Source organism: Botrytis deweyae (genome assembly GCF_014898535.1).
Source record: "Botrytis deweyae strain B1 chromosome Unknown BDEW_038, whole genome shotgun sequence".
Lineage (NCBI taxonomy): Eukaryota > Fungi > Ascomycota > Leotiomycetes > Helotiales > Sclerotiniaceae > Botrytis > Botrytis deweyae.
This window is the reverse complement of record NW_024066245.1, coordinates 263,619-282,219: the sequence shown is the minus strand read 5'-3', so window position 1 is coordinate 282,219 and position 18,601 is coordinate 263,619. Positions and strand designations below refer to the sequence as shown.

General features: G+C 43.8%; 7 protein-coding genes across 7 annotated transcripts; 2 read left to right on the top strand and 5 right to left on the bottom strand.

Moving 5' to 3' along the window:
- Positions 1–2,304: 2,304 nt before the first annotated feature.
- Positions 2,305–4,416, bottom strand: EAE98_010637 (uncharacterized protein; the record flags this gene model as incomplete). The annotated part of the gene is made up of 3 exons (XM_038958258.1): positions 2,305–3,716; positions 3,772–3,984; positions 4,071–4,416. 3 exons carry the CDS (start codon positions 4,414–4,416, stop codon positions 2,305–2,307), a joined length of 1,971 nt encoding a protein of 656 aa, XP_038805442.1.
- A 1,376-nt stretch (positions 4,417–5,792) lies between these two features.
- Positions 5,793–6,108, top strand: EAE98_010636 (uncharacterized protein; the record flags this gene model as incomplete). Its single annotated transcript, XM_038958257.1, has 2 exons — positions 5,793–5,992; positions 6,060–6,108. The coding sequence occupies 2 exons, from the start codon at positions 5,793–5,795 to the stop codon at positions 6,106–6,108; spliced, it is 249 nt and encodes an 82-aa protein (XP_038805441.1).
- Positions 6,109–7,209: 1,101 nt separating this feature from the next.
- Positions 7,210–8,312, bottom strand: EAE98_010635 (uncharacterized protein; the record flags this gene model as incomplete). The annotated part of the gene is made up of 3 exons (XM_038958256.1): positions 7,210–7,990; positions 8,092–8,144; positions 8,241–8,312. The coding sequence occupies 3 exons, from the start codon at positions 8,310–8,312 to the stop codon at positions 7,210–7,212; spliced, it is 906 nt and encodes a 301-aa protein (XP_038805440.1).
- A 1,034-nt stretch (positions 8,313–9,346) lies between these two features.
- EAE98_010634 (uncharacterized protein) lies at positions 9,347–10,793 on the bottom strand (the record flags this gene model as incomplete). Its single annotated transcript, XM_038958255.1, has 4 exons — positions 10,451–10,793; positions 10,259–10,356; positions 9,931–10,020; positions 9,347–9,859 (listed from the first exon to the last, which is right to left on the bottom strand). Exons 2-4 carry the CDS (start codon positions 10,337–10,339, stop codon positions 9,347–9,349), a joined length of 684 nt encoding a protein of 227 aa, XP_038805439.1. The 5' UTR covers positions 10,340–10,356; positions 10,451–10,793.
- A 612-nt stretch (positions 10,794–11,405) lies between these two features.
- EAE98_010633 (uncharacterized protein) lies at positions 11,406–12,276 on the bottom strand (the record flags this gene model as incomplete). The annotated part of the gene is made up of 3 exons (XM_038958254.1): positions 11,406–11,744; positions 11,798–11,848; positions 12,163–12,276. 3 exons carry the CDS (start codon positions 12,274–12,276, stop codon positions 11,406–11,408), a joined length of 504 nt encoding a protein of 167 aa, XP_038805438.1.
- Positions 12,277–13,902: 1,626 nt separating this feature from the next.
- On the bottom strand, positions 13,903–15,115 carry EAE98_010632 (uncharacterized protein; the record flags this gene model as incomplete). The annotated part of the gene is made up of 4 exons (XM_038958253.1): positions 13,903–14,445; positions 14,602–14,689; positions 14,735–15,054; positions 15,113–15,115. 4 exons carry the CDS (start codon positions 15,113–15,115, stop codon positions 13,903–13,905), a joined length of 954 nt encoding a protein of 317 aa, XP_038805437.1.
- A 1,856-nt stretch (positions 15,116–16,971) lies between these two features.
- EAE98_010631 (uncharacterized protein) lies at positions 16,972–18,121 on the top strand (the record flags this gene model as incomplete). The annotated part of the gene is made up of 2 exons (XM_038958252.1): positions 16,972–16,991; positions 17,173–18,121. 2 exons carry the CDS (start codon positions 16,972–16,974, stop codon positions 18,119–18,121), a joined length of 969 nt encoding a protein of 322 aa, XP_038805436.1.
- Between the last annotated feature and the right edge of the window lie 480 nt (positions 18,122–18,601).

The window sequence follows — 18,601 nt, the reverse complement described above, 5'->3', positions numbered from 1 at the left end:
ATGCCACAAAGACCTGAAGTTCGTTTATTTTTTTTGGATAATCCATAGCCTTACTGTTTACCACCAGAAAAGTCTTCTATCTTCTATATCTGAAATCACAGCTAATTACTTGGTATTCTTATTAAAATTGATATGATCCTTAGTATCCCAAAGCAGGGTAGCTACAAAAAAGAAATAGAACAGTTTGTCATTCGAAATCCCCACCATCCAACATTGACCCCTATGGACACTCACAGTCCAAGTAATTCGAGAAGGTGAAGGAGAAGTCAGAGCAGCACGGACCTCGCCTATTCATTTAACAACCTTATCTAGGTAGGCATGTGATTCACCTCCATAATTTTCTACCTAATAGCTTGCCATTTTTTCTTCTTTTTGTTGATTGCTGCCTGCAACTCGAACAACTCTTTTAAATCTCCACCAGGAACAAATATGAAGATACAACCTTTCCAAGCAAAAATTGTGTCCTGGAACTGACAAACCAACAAACATAACATACATTCCTTCTAAATGGTCAGTAAACTCTTAACACTGCATCTTTACCGACAACTCATGCTGAAGAATACTGATTCATCACAGAGAAACAGTCTTTCAGCCTCGAAATTCCCACAGACCTTGATTTTCCTTCAACTTTTTTCGACTTCGAACTACCTCACACAGCGACGAGTACTACTACCTTGATCGAGTAAAGGGAGAACAACCACCTGTATCTTCTTGATTGAGGATGCCACCGTGTTCGGAAAACTTATGGCATGGCCAGAATTTTCCAAGCTCACTCACTGTTCAACTCAAGTGGAGACTGCTCACCACAATAATCTGAGCCACAAGTCTCGTACGACTGTTGGAATTCATTCTTCTATTTCCGGCTACGAAGAACCAACATTGACTAGCTGCAGGAACCTTAAGACGGAACGTTGCACAAGCGTTGAGTCACAGCTCTGGGACAAGAAAATTGAATCTTGATCACCTACAGGAATACTAAGACTGAAGGCTGTACGAGCGTTGAGTCATAGTCCTGGGAGACGAATCCATACCATCACTTGACAGTCCTCATTCATAGCTCATCTATAATTCGGGAAAGGATAACGCGTCTGCATAAGCCCTCACCATATAGTTGTTGAGCAAACCCTTCCTTCTCTTGTTCGAAAGAATGAGAACGGCGTGTAGCAGTATGCCACGAACGACTTCTTGGAGCGAATTAGCTTGGCTATCTATCATAACATCAAAGAGGAAGGTTGTCCGAGCTTCTGAGTGGCAGCTTAGTGAGCGAACCTCCAACATCACTTGACAGTTTCACATCGCGGCTCATCTATACATATTGGGTAGAGGATTACACCACTGCATAAGTTCATCATGTGGCGGTTTTGCGGACTCTCCTCTCTCGGCAGTCAAATTCAAGATGAAAACATGCAGCAGCATTCATCGGAACTTTATCGACAACCTCCTGGGGCAACTTCACCCAGCATAATTGACGTATTGACGTCGCAGAACAGTGCCTCTCCTACCCGTGGCATTGTTCTACAGAGCGCAGTTGATCTCTTCTAAGTGGAAGACATACTAAGTCGCAGGGTGTTACATCACATACAAAGTCGGACCACGCCATGAGAGGCACACTACTGCCTGATTCAATTCAATAATGTTAGCACAAGAACTCACACGAACTTTCACAAGGCAAAACGAATGTCATAGAAGATTGTTATTGGAAGCATCTATCTATGATACAAGGTCTTGTGTCCCCCGCTTTTTCCACTGCTGAACGAATGACGATGAGTAATTCCATTTGATGCGACCGGCAAACAACTTACGAAAACTCCTGTTCACCAAGAGAAGTCCCGGAAACAAGAGAGAAATCGCTGTCGAGTGAGGAAGCAAATAGGAAAGATCGCTCGTGCGGATACAGCAGTTTCGACAAGCAAAGCAAATTAACGACCAAATGTTTTTGTCTATGAAACCGTTTGCGCCCTCCGCCAAGCCCAAAGACTTCCTAAATATGATAACCAGGGTTTACAAAGAGCGAAGATGAAATATTGCGAAAGAATTTTTGACAGCCAGGGTTTCATAACAACTCGGGAGCATCCAAACGCCAACAGACAGCGAATAGAAGCTAAATTTGCGGTGAAAGAAGTATGATCCAACTGGTCCAAAATCAATCGTTAATACAAAGAATGAAAATGAGAAGAGAAATAATTGCAAGATCAAAATTGCTTCGAAAGTTACTGGAACCATTTGGCGGATATGATTTGACATGGAAGCATCGTCAATATCTGTTGTGCCAAGGTTGTTCATCTTCGAAGGCAAACAACGGACTCAAAGGTTGTTGTCATCGGGGTTGAAAGGTTGGTTGGAATTGTAATCTTGAACAAAACCATCATGGAAAGATTCGAAGCCCTGTCCAGGAATTTCACTGGGGTCGACGAAATCGTAGCCAGATCCGTCATAGGCGTGGCCGGCAGAGTCAGTAAAGTTACCGAATCCCTCGGTGTCGTTCGAGCTGACCAAGCTCAAGCCATGATTCATGGCAGGCGCTAAGCCAGAGGGCTCAAATCCGAAGAATTGCTGGTTGGAGTATTGGTAGCTACCATGTGTATTCTGATACAGTCCCGTCTCAGCATTCATGAAATTCTGATTGCTATAAGTTTGGCCGTAAACTGGATTATATACTTGAGCAGTCGATGCGCCTTGTGGGTTGTAAGTGCCGGATCCAGGGTTTATGCCTCCATTGTAGCCGTAAGGAGTGTAAACAAGCTGATTTTGAAGCCCAGCATTATCATTGTTGAGATGCAAACCTCCATGACCAAAAACATCATCAAAATCGTGAGCATGAGCATCGACAATCGTCTCTGCGTCATCATCAACATCGCCATATCTGCCAGTGTACTCGGCCTCATCGACTGCAACTTCCTCCTCAGCCAAGTTCATGGAAGCGCCTGCAGCGAATTTCTTTAGCTTATCAGGTGAAATCTTGAGCTTGAGTGGCAAACTGGCTAAAGGTGTCATTGCATGATTTCCGGCAACCTTCTTGCAGGGTGTCTCTTCAAGGAAGTCATCATCTTCAGAGTATTCAAATGATTCACCCTCGGAATCGCTGGTCTCATCTAAATCATATTTACGCTCGGTCTTGACCTTGACCTTACGCTTGCGATGACCCTTGATCTTAAGACGGTTTCCGGGGTCGTAATCCTCATCTGATGGCATTTCTGCCGGGTCGATGGATTCGGATCGTTCCTTCTTGACCGCGACAGACTTCTCTTTTTGTTCGGTCTTTGCTTTTGATGCTCGCTTGTCAGGATAAGATCGGGTGGAGAAAGTCTTGGTAGGTGTTTCCTCAACAATAGTTGCCTTGTTGTTTTGCCATCGAGCCTTATCGCGACGATAGGTTCCTGATCCTCTGGTGATACCAGGAGTAACTAGACTCTCCTTCAAGTCTTCGATCTCTTCGTCCCAAGTAACTTCACGAGTTGCTTTTGGGTCTTCAGAATTCATATCGCGAATGTATCCACGAACATTTGAATCAACAGTGTTCTTCTTTGCAAAAGGAGGAGGAACAAGGTGACCTTCGGGGATAAGAACTTCACGCAGCTTATTGATATACTGTACGGTAGCTGCACCAGAACTTCCAGGGTGTATTCTGTGAGCGATATCGTCCCACGGAAGGGTTATTCCTTGACGGCGACATTCATAATTGATCCATTGAAGCAATTTATCCGCCATTCTTGGTCCTATAGCTTTGATTAGTCCTTGTTCTCGAGGTTGATGTGAAAAATGGAATCTTACTGTGCCAAGGTACAAGCTTGCGTCCTTCGACGCGACCATTTGGATGGGTTGGTTTTCCAGCAGAGCCAATTACCTTACGAGCTTTGCCCCAAGTGTTTCTGGGGGACTTGACTCCATCTTTCCTGTCTTTCCAGCCATTGTCATCTTCCTCGGAAGACTCGCCGCGTAGTACGCTTTTCAAGATCGCGTGGCTTTCCTTGATCTTTCTATTCTCTACAAAAGGTTAGAATTCAATGGCTTCCATTCTAGCGAAGGATGTGTATCGATGACAAAAATATTGTATTCTTCGAGCGACTCACCTGAAGATGGATTGATATCAGTGATATTGTTAGGTGCGCGCTTATTACTAGCAGCTTTTCTTGGAGATAGAGGCCCGACACACTTTCTTCCATTACCACGAACAGCTTTAGCTGATGAATTGGATGGCGTGACGGGGTCATAGCTGTCATCTATCTCGTCATCTATCTCGATCGAGGCGAATAGATCTTTGGTGTTTATTTTAGCTTGGGAGTTAGAGAGAACGCTAGACTTGACAGGTGTAGCAACAGAACCACGACGGGGAGATTCTTGCTTCTCGATGTTGTTGAGGTTTTGATCACGGCCAAGTCCCTCGACTGCATCGGCATCTCCATCAGTTGAAGGCATGGTTGTTTAGAATTAACTGTCCATGCGTTGTGTGGTTGTCTTGTCGTTGTTGGAAGAAGAGAATTAGAATTATCTAGAGCGAAGAAATACTTGTTAGCCTTTGTTGCTTGATTGAGCACCTTGTCAAACCTCTAGCAGATGTGAGGTAGCGATTCCGAAAGCGGACTTGAGGAGCGGGGAATCTTAGATTGAGAGAAGAAAATGGAGTGAATTTGGAGTGGAAAATGGTAAGCGCGAAGATTGCGAACAGCATGAGATTGGGGAAAGATAAGAATTGGACAAGTCTACCAAAGGGGAAATGGTGTATAAGTCTGAATCCAGATTCAATATTTCCCAGAATTGTGGGTGTGTTTCCCACTGTTCTGAGGGTTTCAGTTGTGGCATTGGTCAAATATGACGCCAAGTAAGAAGGTCCTTCGGGACCAGAAGCCTGATGGTAGTTCTTGCAAACACAATACATGAATGCATACTAGTGTGCAGAAAGACTTAAGTGCTTTCAATCTTATTGATCTTGTTGGGCTGCAGATCGCCGCAAAACCGCCCTAAGACAAGTATTGCTTCGGCGACACCATCATCACGAAGAGGAAGAGTCCTCTGTGAATCGGCAGAGCCTTGATCAGATACACCTCGATTGACTGAGGATATTCTGATTTGAATTCTGTGTTGGGAGAGTGTGACTGCTAGATCGGGAAGGTGGGGTAGGGTAGTGATGGAGAAGTCGCAGCAACACTGCCATTAAGAAGAGGGAAAGAAGTTTAAGTCTTTGAAAACGTACCTTATAGGAGACTTAAGATAATTCGAAATAGAAGAGCAGAGACAGAGGGACTCTATTTGCTCAAGTGATGAGGTAGAAAAAAGAACTGATGATGGATTGTAAAAGATTGAGTTTGGGGTTGGGAGAGAGAAAGATAAAGAGAGAGGGAGAAGAGTCGCAAGCGAGAACCAAGTTTAAAGTATCAACAACTTCAAATTTGTGCCGGTATCCAATCGGGCCGGATAATCTTACATTACCGACCAACCCAATGGAATATTCCGGGTGACGACAAAGAATTGGAGAATTTAGACGATCTGGTACTATAGGAGACACTCTTGAGGCTTGTATGGCTCTCTCCTGGAGTATGCATAAGTCTTCGGCTTGAAGATTACAGTTCAAAGCGCCGTCATAGACTTCGAATTTTATTCCGCTATCGGTTACCATGTGTTTCTCATGGCAATTGCCTTTTCAAAGCACCCAATTCACGTCTCGCTGATCTGAGGTGGCTACATCAAACGCCCACAGAACTCAAGATCAGAAAGAAGTATACGAAAGTCTCTGGTTGTGCTAGCTACCAACTAACTTTTAATATGATTGGCAGAACTTGAATCTCCACTCTAGAATGGAAAAGCGTCAATCTAATCAACAGGGCTCGTTCGTAGGCCACAAGGAACAACAAACCAGCAGAAGTTCTCCGCGAGGGTCCAGCAAGATCTGCAGCAAGATCTGCGGCAACTACTGCGGGAGCAACCCAGAATACACACTTCAACCATATCGCGTTAGCACATTACTCGACTCTAGCTTCTCTATTGCTTTTTGGCAGTTAGTCCACCTCCATTAATCTAGTTCTACTGAAGAGAGCAGTTGCTGAAAAGATCGTTGTCTGTAGGATCTTCCACTTTTCTTTAAGCACGACACCATCTGGCTTAGAGGTTTAGAAGACGTTCCATTAACTCTGACAACTTATACAACACTGTAATTCCACAGAAGTGAGTCCCACTCTGCTTGTACTAGACGCTGGCGTCACGAAGATCCTACTATCTATTGATTGCACCACTGTCGAGTATCTAGATTCTCCAACCCCATAATGTAAATCAATAACAGACGGTTCGGCTGCTACCAAGGTAATCATGAATCCTGCAAAAGCTGCTGCTGAAATGCTCTATCTGAACACTAGTGTCTACAAAGTAACCAGCACAACTACCATACCGGCTGTCGCCTGTAACGACGAGAAACATAGCATGTAATAATAGGAGATACTCGAAATACTTGAAGTATTAGCTAGCTACTCTCAAACGAGGGTCTATACACCCGAGCCACAGCGATTTATCGGCCAGTATGCAGCACGACATCGTGCCAGTAGATACTACCTCCCTACTACACGCATGTTCTCAATCTCCATAAGCCCATTCTGCTAGCCACATTTCTAATTAACGCCGTATGCTGACTGGAAGAAGCTAAGAGTTAAGAAGTAGTCGTCGAGATCATGTAAGCTTGTTGAGTTAGACGAAACGAAAGGACACCTGCATAGTTATACTGTTCACCGCGGCTTTAGACCTCACATGTTGAAGAGGAGAAGGCGACCAGAAAGAAGAGCTCAACATCACACTCCACATGTAATAATCGTACTTGTGCCTACCAGCTTCTATTTGGCGAGGAGAAGATACAGTCATAATGCTTACCGTCATCCTTGAGCTCACCTTGAGAATCTAGAGGCCAGTCTGCTCACAGTAAGAATGCAGATGGAGTAAAATACGATTTAGATGCTCAAGAGTTGATTCATTATTTAGGGAACTGCGTGAATGATAGCTTGAAAATCTTCATTTCCTATCGATCTCGTGTTTCAAGAGCAAAAATATTGATCCCGCCGATTTACCACCATCCGAAGAAACTGCAGATCCTCCCCCAAATTTCCCGATACGTAAGAACTGACCACATATTTCCTTGAAGAATTTCATAGCTGCAGACGCCATAAGCAACGATATTCCCCGGAACGAACATTTCCCCGCCTCCAGCAACCAAACGAAACCCAGAATTCTCTATTCAACCAACAAAGGTCTCTCCGAACCACCTTCGCTTTCATAACCTTGTCCAATAGATCGATACTGCTGCGCACCCATACCCATCCCATTTGATCCTGCAGCATGACTTCTAGATGCCGTCATATTCTGTCCACCGTGACAACCCATACCAGTGCCGCTTCCCATCATACCGTGACCGCTCATCATTCCACCATATCCACCCGTATTGAAACCATACCCACTCTGCGGCTGACCATACGCATTCAAAGCACCAGAGCCCGCACCAGTAGCGCTCATGCCCCCCGAAACCATATCACCTGCATACCCCTCCCCATCACCAAACTCAAACTCGCCCCCCTCTCCACTAACACTCCCTGCCGCACTGCTCCCTCCACTATAATAGTCCACCAACTCTCTATTGACATCACACAATCCAGCTCCCAACCCCATCTGCATTCCCTCTCTCAACTGCGCGCTTGGAGAATCTTCTCGATACATCTCCTCCTTAATCGCATTCCTCGCACTCATCTCGCTCTTCACTTCTCTCTTGACTTTATTTCTGCTCGGGCCCTGCCCAGAAGAAGAGTCCTCCTCATCATCCGCATTCTCATCCTCGTTGGAAAACTTGCGCTTCTTGCCGGTAGACTTGCCGCGCGGTGCGGAGGTGGGAGCGGAGGGGTTCGAGTTGGGGGTGGAGGGGTTCGAGTTGGGGGTGGAGGAGGGACCGGGCGCGGGTTTGATGGATGCAGCGTTGGGTGCGATGCCGTGGGAGCGCATCATGCGTTCGTAGCGTTTTGCGCTGCGAGGTGAGAGGTTAGTTGGGGGTACAGTCTGAAGCGGGAAAGAGGATGGAGAAGGGGGTTGGGGTAGATTGGTGGGTGGAGAGAAGGGAAAACTTACGCGGCGCCTTTGGTGACGATCTTGCATTCTTTAGCTACTTGACCGAAGTCTACCTGTGCGATGTTAGTAGTCGTCTTTGAAAACAGTCAAAGTAAGAGAGTGATGGGAAAGTGAGTAGATAGCAACATGCGGCAGTGGAGGATAAATACCTTTCCATTGTTACTGTATCGAATACAGCTAATAAGGAACTTGAATTGTTCTTCGTTGGAGGCTGGAGCCATGATGAGCAAGCTGTTGTTGTATAGTGTATATCTTAGATGTATGGATGTATTGTTGAGGTCTCTCAACTCGATGGATTGACTATTGAAGACAATGTAATAAGTTAGTCTTCTCCAAAAGTGAATAGAATGTTTGGTGTCTGAGCGGGAAGAAAGACGATTCTGGCGGCAGCGGAAGAAGAGATGGATAAGGTCTTCCGATCCTGCAAGACTGACAGATGGGGATGAGGGAAATGGAGAGAAAACGTCTTTCTTTTTAATGTCTAGACTGTGGTAGAGCGGTTGCTACTTACTGGCTTGTCTGTAATAGTCAAGTCGTAGATCTAGGGCAGGCTGTCGTTGTTGAGAATAATGTGTGTGAAAGAATTGGGTATGTGGTTGTGAGGGGTTGTGTTATCAAAGATTATTTTCGTTGTTCGATTTTGGGTTCGCCAAATAAAGGTGGATTGTGGCATCATCGTACCAACAGTGAATCTGGAAGATTTCTTTTCTCCTAAGATGAGGGGTCTTTCACATAGAGAAAGAGTATTTGTGTGTCACGGGTCATGAGTAGACAATGGATTCTGGGTCATGGGAGATTGCATTGAAGAGCAAACTCTGAGAGTACTATAACTATGGTCATTGACTGCGCACTCATCCTTTCTCCTGGCTTTCCCTATGATATCATATCCTCCCCATCGCATTCATAGAGACCCATAATCTCCCTCATATTACGATCCTGGAGAAGGAGAAAAAACATGCCGTGCTTAAACCAGAACCAATTTGCAAACCAATAAAGTAAAATCCATCTTAATCTTATCCATCGTTTCGACCGAGAGTAGCGAGTTGAATGGGAAAGGGAAAAGAGTCGGATTTACTCGGAATCCTCTGTCGAAGTGTTTAAAATTAGCAAGTGTAGTTGCGCATATAGAATGAGAAATCGCAATGAGTGTGTCTGATAACAATGACCCCGAGTTTGAACAATGCAAAAATCCACAAGAAAGGCCAGCCTAGAGGAAATGTAGAATCTTAGAGCTCAGCCCAGCCTATAGCCCTCATCAGGAACTCTGCAGGAATGTGTAATCATTGAGAGCCTTCCAATGTCGATAAGCATCAACACTTATGTTGGATTGGGCAGCTAGGAGTTGTTCATCGAGATCAACTTGCTCGTCAACAGGACTCTCTTCAACGAAAGTAGAGAATGTCTCTTCGGCTTCGACGACAGACATCTTAGCAACCTCATCTGAAATCTGAAGACTTTCAGAAGATCCAGTAGACGAGCCGACAACGGAGTTCTTTCCAAGACTTTTTGCTTTGAGGGAAGGAATATGTTCTGGTGACTTGCCGTCTTCGTCGTCCAATACTGGCTCTGCTAACTCGTCACCACTATCAACCTCTTCCTCCTTGACTTCCTTCTTGACTGTGCCCTTCTTTCCTCTGGGCTTAGGGGTGGCTTTGATGGGAGCGTTCTTTGGGCCAACCTTCTTCTTTGGAGAAGTTTTCTTGGTGGGAGAGGGGGTCTTGGGAGGGGTAGCACCATCCTCGTCATCTGGAGAAGGTCCGGCTTGATCCTAGTAAGTATCGAGTTAGCAGAGTGTTAATTTGCGCCAAGACAAGATGTCGTATTGAGACAGTGCCATACCTTTAACTTCTCAAACAGCTTCTTAAAACTTTGGCGCGCATTTTTGGCAAACTTGACCTTAACTCGAGCGGCGACACGGTCAAAGTTAATCTATCGATGGGTATTGTAAGTACGTAGTTAATGTTGCATGAAGGACAGTGCGAAGTGAGTACATGGAAGTCAAGAAGAGGATATCAGATGAGTGTCGCTCTATGCCACTACTTGGCATCAGAACTCAAGATATTCACCTGACATGAACGGAAACACAAACGGGTGCAACACCAGAACGACACAAGGCCCAACCCCAAAAGGGTACAGCACAAGGAAAAAGAGAACAAATGGAACTTACATTGCTAGGAATCTCCCCCATCTCAGACATCACAGCTACAAGCATCTCCGTCTCCTTCGCGGACAAAGTCAAAGTTGTCATATTTGCGAGTGCTGATTCTGTCTTCGAGTCAGCTTGAGTTTACTTGAGATTGACGACTGTCACTATCCACCACCCATAGGATCTTGAGATCTCAGATGAAGAAAAACTCACTTTGTAGTAAGGGAAATGATTTCTTTTCGAATTGATGCTTCTTTGAGGAGATATCCTTGGATGCGCAAGCTAAATTGCAAGAATTGCGAAATTGTGGTTGTTGTTGTTGTGAGATCGTGAGGTTGCGTTTGGATGTGGTTTTGGAGGGCAGAGAAGAAGCGAAGCAGTTGAGCAGCAGCACAGCACAGCAAAACTGAACCGAGATAATATAGTAATAATTCCACTAGCAGGCAGAAATAGAAGTAAAAGTGAATTTTCCAGCCATTTCTCACTTCTCTCCGAAGCATACCTACCTACCCAGTAAAATCTTCCCGTTCCCCGAATCTTCCACCCAGGTTTGAGCATGAATTCTGGCTGCTTGATCAGAGGTTCTATCAATTTTTTGGAGTCACATTATGCGTGGAAGATAGATTTCCAGCTTTTAGATATCAGAAATTGACCATTGTGAAGAATGTGACACAAATCCTGCGGGGTTTCCGTTTGGCTGACATTGTTTGCACAGACCTCACATTGCTTTTTTCTCTACCGTAGTATTGGGCATTTACCTGGTCAAGTATTGAATGGCAAAGACAAAAAGTAAGTAATTCATGGATGGTCAAGTAGACATTAAAAGAAGTAATGATTTTATAGAGATCCTAGATGGTGCTTTCCAGAACAACTTGAAGTTGCAATAATCAGCACCTATCTACGAATCGTCCCTTTTCCCAAAGACGAGGAATAGATAATTACTAATATCCATGGCTGATAACAACCTTCCTCCCCGTAATTCCTTGTATTCATCAATAACCCGAATCGCCATGGACATAAAAGAAGAAGAAAATTGTCAGAACTTTAGAGATCCAACGCTGAACAGAACCACCTTTCGGCACCCATAACGAGCTTGGGTAACATATATGCAACCTCACCCAGAAAAGCTACCACCGACAGCCCAGAAGACTTGATGACGAGATATGATTTACTCATCATCTTCTTCCTTGGATTCCTCCTTCACATCCTCCATATCCTCGTCTTTGACATCAGAGAGCTCCTCGTCAGACTCCTCGACTTTCTTGGCAGACTTCTTTGCTGGTACCTTCTTGGCACGAGGCTTGGGAGTAGCCTTAGCCTTGGTAACGCGATTCTTGGAAGGCGTGGTTGGGACAGCAGGCTCGTTGGTGCCATTAGCATCCGATGCTTTTTTTGGGGAGAGGTCGCCTTTGCCGGCCTTGCCACCAGCCACCTCATCAGCAGTGCGTGAAGAGGCACCAAAAGGAAGATCGAACTTCTTCTTGATGGAAGAGACCTTGTTCGAAACCTGAAGCGGAGGATTAGTTGAGAAAATGTTTGATGATCGAAAGCATGACTTACCGAGCGAGGATTTTTGTAGTTCAATAGCTGGGCGACTTTTTGAGTATCGACCTTTAGATGTTTTCCCTAATCAGCTATTGGGAACAGTTTTTGGACGTGGAAAAGCGCATAAGATAAAGTGTGATTTGAAAGTGAAGGGTACGTGAGATGCGGTGCGCGCGACAACTATACATGTACACAGAGCCACCAAGTGAAGATGAGGTGGTGTGGTAAAACGCGAGAACGAATTGCTTGTAATGATTTTGAGAGGAAAAGGTGCAATTGAAAGACAACTGAAGGTGTGATACATGGTCGCGGTGATAAAATGTGGAAGTGAAGTACAAACAGCAGGATGGGAGAGATAGAATTGCGAAAGTATGACTTACCTGGATAGAACCGCCGGTGGTGTTGCGAAGACAACACATGAGGAAATCAACATCAGCCTGGCTCATACCGCCGTTGGCTTGAGCTTGAGAACTGGCAACTTCATTGTCGGACATTTTGATTGTGGTTGATGAGATTGTTTGTGTGGAGGAATGGGATGCGACGAGATGATCTATGTATAAAAGACCAGTCAGCACGACAAAAATGTCGCAAAAAGATGAAAGTAATGATACGTACATGATGAACTTGCAAAGTAATGCAAGGGATTGATGTATTAATCGTCGAAGTTACCGAAAGGTACGAGAATTTGAGTATGCAAGTTGATCGAGACCGAGGAAAATGTTGTGTAAGTGGGATGGAGAATTTGGGTTGAAAAGTGCGATGAGGATGTTCTTATATGTCTCCATGGGAACGATGCTCATTGAAAAATTCACTCATATTTCTCTCGCCTAATTGGATGAAGTGGGAACCATCTTTCACTATTCACTCAATATCATGTTCATTCTGGGAGGTTGGTCATTCTCACATGTTTTTTTTTTCCATTTGTATCAACTCATGCTCATAGAATGAATGAATTCAGCAGTTTTTTTTTGCTTTTAGCATCTGTTGATATGGTTCATGAGCGGGGTAATGTCTCTGCGTGAATGAATATATTGTTTTGGAAAACCTCGAATGCTCTCATTGAGGTACTCGAGACTACTAGCCCTATCGAGTAATTACCATATATGTTAGATCTTGATTCAGTTAGTCAGGTCAAGAGCCGACATCAATCTGCTAGAAGCTTGACGCCCATGAAGGACTGTATCAAGTTGAGTGGAGCTCAACGACGTCTGAGTATGAGAACATGTACTAGCTAGCTCAAAATAAATTCAAAAACTTTGGACTTGATCTTCTAGCATTTTCAGGATGTCTGTTTGCACATGAATGTAAAGTGAATGTACGACCGTCACCATGCATTTTCCAAACGCCACCAACGTCCCTCGAGAAACAACCTTGGAACTCCCAAAGAATATGCAGTGTCGTCTAAAAGAGCTATCAGTGCAGAGGAGATAATGCAGGTATCCATATGCGATTCCCTGCATCATTCGCAGAAAACCTTCGATGGAAAGAACAGTCGGCTCTAGAAACAAGGTGCATGAAGCTTCACACCGGATCCCCGCGGCAAATGGCAGAAGAAACCATAAAAGGTACCTGTGGCTCCCCGGGCCTATGAGTAAAAACATGAAAAGTCATAGATGTTGAGAATCCTAGTACGAAGTTCCTTCACCTTCACCTTGACATGTATTTAGAACTACCTTATGAGGCAATAACTGCGGATAAATCATTTATTTCTATCACATCATTGCAAAGTGCCCCTCTATGAGGTGCAGATTCACCGCTGTAAATATTGACCCAAATGCACATGGAACGTTGAAGCTAGATCATACATTTACTCCTTTTTTTTATCTATTCCGCATTTTTACATCTCTATCCTGATTCTACTGAACGGAAGCTCGAAAAAACGGCTGGAGCGTGATTCAAAAGACCGCCATCGAGCAAATGAAAACAGCCCCATTCAAATTCATATGCTTCCCGACTCTACTGTAACCATGTAAATTCACGTATCTACCATTCTCATATAATGTCGTAGGTTGATGTATCCCCGAGCTATGGAATGAATGTTCATCTGCAAAGGATGGTCAGTTCGCTCCGCAAAGAACAGGTAACACACATCACTTACGAGCTTAAGATACAAACAGATCTCAATTGAAGTTGTGTGACAATCCATCTAAGACCACGGGGGCTGCCTCTTTGATTTCATCGTCGGAGCCTTGATCGCTGACAGTAAGAGTGTTCGTTTCTTCGTCAAACCCATGATATTTGCTCAGGTCGAATTCCTCTTTATTTTGAAACTCGTTCTCGGAGTCGTAGTCATGGCGCTGATTAGCAGTAATGATTAAGTTCGCTGCAGTATCATTGTTCCTGTTAAGAGTGTACCCTTGGCCACGATTTTGTTTGAACTTCGAGGGCTTCTTGGGGTCGATATTTTGGAGATTGCCAACTCTGACCGCTTTTCGTCTGACAAGTCTGTTATAAGCCGGGTCGGTCAGGACTTTTTTCTTGGAATTGAGTACAGGAGGATCGTCATATTCATCTGGAGGAGGCATTCCAGTAATCTTAGGGATAAGCGGCTGTGGTTCTACCTTGTAATTTTTGCGGAATTGAGTCCTCATTTGACCGAAGCGAGAACGGGCCATGTAGGAATTGGAGCATTCAGAGCGCTCAGCAACAAGATTCCAATTTATCTGCACAGGGAACGAAGATGTTAGTAAACCAAATCACATGATCGCTTATTAAAGGGACAATGTCTGTAAAGCAAAGTCAAAGAATGTGAAAAATCGAACAAGATAGGATATATCATAGATCCTTGAGTGTTTAGCATAGAAACAAAGGAAGCTTACATCTGGTGGAGTTTCGATGCAATCAAGAACTATCCAAAGGAACTTGGCATCTTTCGCAGTTGGTTCGCGGGCATCAAAGTTCGTAGCTCTAAAGTATGTTAGTAGGATAGAGATCGAAATGAAGTATACTAACATCTTTATTTGATCAGCAGTCATTGGAGTAATATCTGCCTGCTCCTCTTCATTTTCCTCTTCATCATCTTCCTCCTCGTCATCAGCTTCCTCGCCTTCCTCGCTGTCGTCACTCTCCTCTTCCCCTTCTTCTTTTTCTTCATCTTCATCTTCCTCCTCTTCCAACCCATCTTCTTCGGATTCCTCATCATCTTCGTCTTCCTCACTTCCCTCATCGCTCTCATCTTCCTCGTTGTCCTCAGATTTCTCGGATTCCTCATCTTCCCTTTCCTCTACCTCCTCTATCTCCTCAATTTTCTTGGACTCCTTGTATTTTCTAGGCTACATGAGTCAATCAGCATGAGCCAAATTTCCATTAAAAAAATTGTGTCACTTTTACCATCTCGAAGTCGTGAAATTTTCTGTGTGTGGACTTGTTGAAATGATTATATGGTCGAGCCTTGTATCCGATTTGGTTTTTAGAGGGAGATATTGCAAGTTTCTGACAAGGTAGGAAATGCAAAAAAGCTATGCGTTTCGGTTAGTTCATTTTCAGGTCACGAATAAGCTAGTACCATTTTCCTAATGAGCATGGGCAGATTTGTCGAAAGTGAATAGGAACAACGAGAATGCGCGGCAAACGGGCGAGAAACCTTTGTCTTCCGAAACCCAACACTAGATATCTCAACAGATAATACTAGGTAAACCTCCCCAGAAATTATCTCATACATATATATCGTTTCCAACACAAGTTTCCGGAAGGACCTGGAAGGAAGTCGAAATCGCGGGAAATTCACTAAGGCATTGTTTTCCGCGATTTTATTGGCCGAGAGAACATCCCGTGAAGTAAACAACTACCTAATAATTAGATTGCGAGTTTGTGATTCCTTATCACTCTGGAGAAGTTAGATGAGGCGTAATCATTCTGCGAGAGGAAGCTCACGTGTGCCCTTGTTTGGTAAAACAATGTCATGATGACGGGAAAAGTTCCGTCTTTCTACACGTCTCCCCCTCTTATTTGTGTTTTTTGACAGATCAGAAATGTTAACATTAGAGATTCGTTCCAAGTCAATAACGGCCAATAAGTGAAGAATATGTTTTGTCTAGTTGTAATCCAAAGTAGCGGAAGATACCCTTCCTACTATCATGTGAGCCCCTGAAGATGTTGTTACCCGAATATAACGGTAATGGTGTCCTGTCGAACATCCAACCTTACCAAAATTTCTTTTGTTTGCATGTCCATGTTACCGAATCAGATCGGTGTAACGTGGGGGAAAGCCCATAGTCAATGTCGAATTCTATCAGGAATGAGGGTACCACGTCCAGGGTATCTAAGTATATGGGTTTGCCAGTTAGATGGATGTTTTCAATATTCGAAATGGATCCCATGTTTTATATTATTTCAAAGTTCCTATTGTCAGTTTGTAGTCTATAATATCGAAAACCCTGGTGCTATCACATTTCATCTTTCGGATGTCGTCAATTAGTGTTTCCAAAGGCCCAATTATTGTCTGCATGTCAATATTTCACATAGCGATCTAGCCGCCCATAAATGTGTAGCTTAGCACTAAGCTCACAAAAAAGAAAGCTCCTCAAGGTGAGAAGGCCTTGAAATCTAAGATTTTAGCAATTGACGCACCCTCAAATCTCACCGAGCACGAACAGCATTGTTTCCAGGTGGCTCATGTGCTTTCTTGGTTGCAGATGCAGAATTCCCTTGAGGTGTAGGGTTTTTCGGAAAGCTGCATGTGTTGACTTGTTCTTCCCCCACAAATATTTGCTTCATTCAGGTGTATCCGCTTTCTCGTATTATAAAATCTTGAAATCTACTCCCTGCTCTATTCTGAATTGATAGCAGTCAATAGTGTTTTCTGCAAGAAACCCTTTTCTTAGCAAGTTTTGAGAGGGGAGAAAAGAATTCTCCAATGAGCCTAGAATATCACTTTGGAGCCCGAGACATCAGGATGATGAGGCTCCCACAATAACGAGCGTTTGCAAGTGCATCATAGATCGATTGAAATCGAAATGCCGAAAAGAATAGATAAGGATCTACTTGGTGGCTACTACAGAATATTCTGTTTAGGTAGATATACTTTGAGATATTTTTATCCCCTGTTCTGCTGTCTCTACTATCTCTACTATCATTCGTAATCTTTCTACCTATCAGGATACTCGCCGCTCATCTGCTTGGATACCCATCACCTCACTGCGAATTAAGTCTTCTAAATACAGCGACAATCTTCTACCGTCACGGAAATCATGAGCTCTTGTGTTTACGAGTAAGTACAAATGTAAATGCTTGTTGTCTTTGATCCGCCTTGTCCCAGTATCTTTGATGAATTTTCCATTTCTCATTATTTCAACATCTTGGTTTCGTTGTACATTTCTCCATGCTCTGTGTTACGTATCACAGTATCTTGATACTTACTCACAACCCATCAAGTCTAACAAAATCACCAGACATGCATCTTCAGGGATCGTCATCGTAATCGTGGGTCCAGAGGGCCGACCATTCTTCTTCCATGAGAGTCTTCTCTGCCAAAAATCTCCTTGGTTTCGGTCCCACCTCGAGAACCAAATGACCGAAGATCATAACCATGATTCCGCTGTTGAACTCTCGCCTATCGAATCGTCATTCCGAGACTATCAGCAAATTCAACGAAAAGTAATTTATCGCTACGAAGATGACATCCACACCTTCAACCAATTCTTCAGTTGGATCTACGGATCCATATACCCGCTACCTCGACGTGATCCAGAGAACTATTCTAGCTCGACACATATCTCAGAATGGGTTATCCTCCACCAGCTAGCCGTTGAGATGGGAGTTTTGGACTTGGCCCACAAAGCTTTATCCGAGTATGTTCTTTGCAGAGATACGTCACGAACAGGATATTGGATGCCCCTTCCGGCGGAAATCCAATTTATATATCAAAATCAAGCCACAACATACGATTTGCGCAGTCTTGTCGTGTTTAAAATGCGTTGTATTTATTTTTCAACTGGATTTGCAGAATTACAAAAGGAGCTGTCTGATATTTGCGGTTGTCATTCTGATTTTCATTCTGATGTTTTCGCAGAGCTGCAAAGACATTCGGAACAAATGGCCCAGTGTAGCTATACGGACTGCTCTATTCACAATCCACACAGCACCAACTACTCTCAAACCCCAGATTCTCCCTTAGAAATCGAGTCACCTCCTCTCCCTTCCTCCGAATACCTGGACGATATCTCCACTCTTGATCTAAATAACTCACCACCTTATCTATCCGATTGCGATACGATATCCACAGAAGAAGAGTACGCGAACTCCGAGCAAGCGCGAAGCGAAGCAATTGCTGAATATCATGAGAGCAGGGATACACTGATGTCTTTTGATGGGGGGAGTGAGAGGTCGATTTTGAATTAGCGAGCGGCTGGATGTTGAGTGGTGATATGGAAAATCTTAATCTTATATTGGTATTTTTGTGTAGATGATGATGATGATGGCAGTTGGTGGATAGTCTGTTCATATGTTAAGTTGGGTTAAGGGTGGAACAGCGGAGTTATGAAAATGGAGGCGGTAATTGTAGATACAACCAAATTGGGTTGATTATACATGCAACAGAATGTAGTGGGATATGCATATAACGGTACTACCTGACGGCGGAGGATGCAAATCATAATTGTTTTGGAATGTTTTTCAAAAGTAGAGCGAGGAGTATTTCTAGTATTACAGAACTTAAATTATGGAAATATGTAAGATGTTGGAGCAGAACACAGTGAGCAAAATTTGTGACTGGATGCAAAGCTATCAGATTGCTTATGCGCAATAGAAGAATTCCATTGCATTGCCACTAACCCCTAACCATTTTGTAGACGCGACTCATAAATAGAAAGTATGGACACC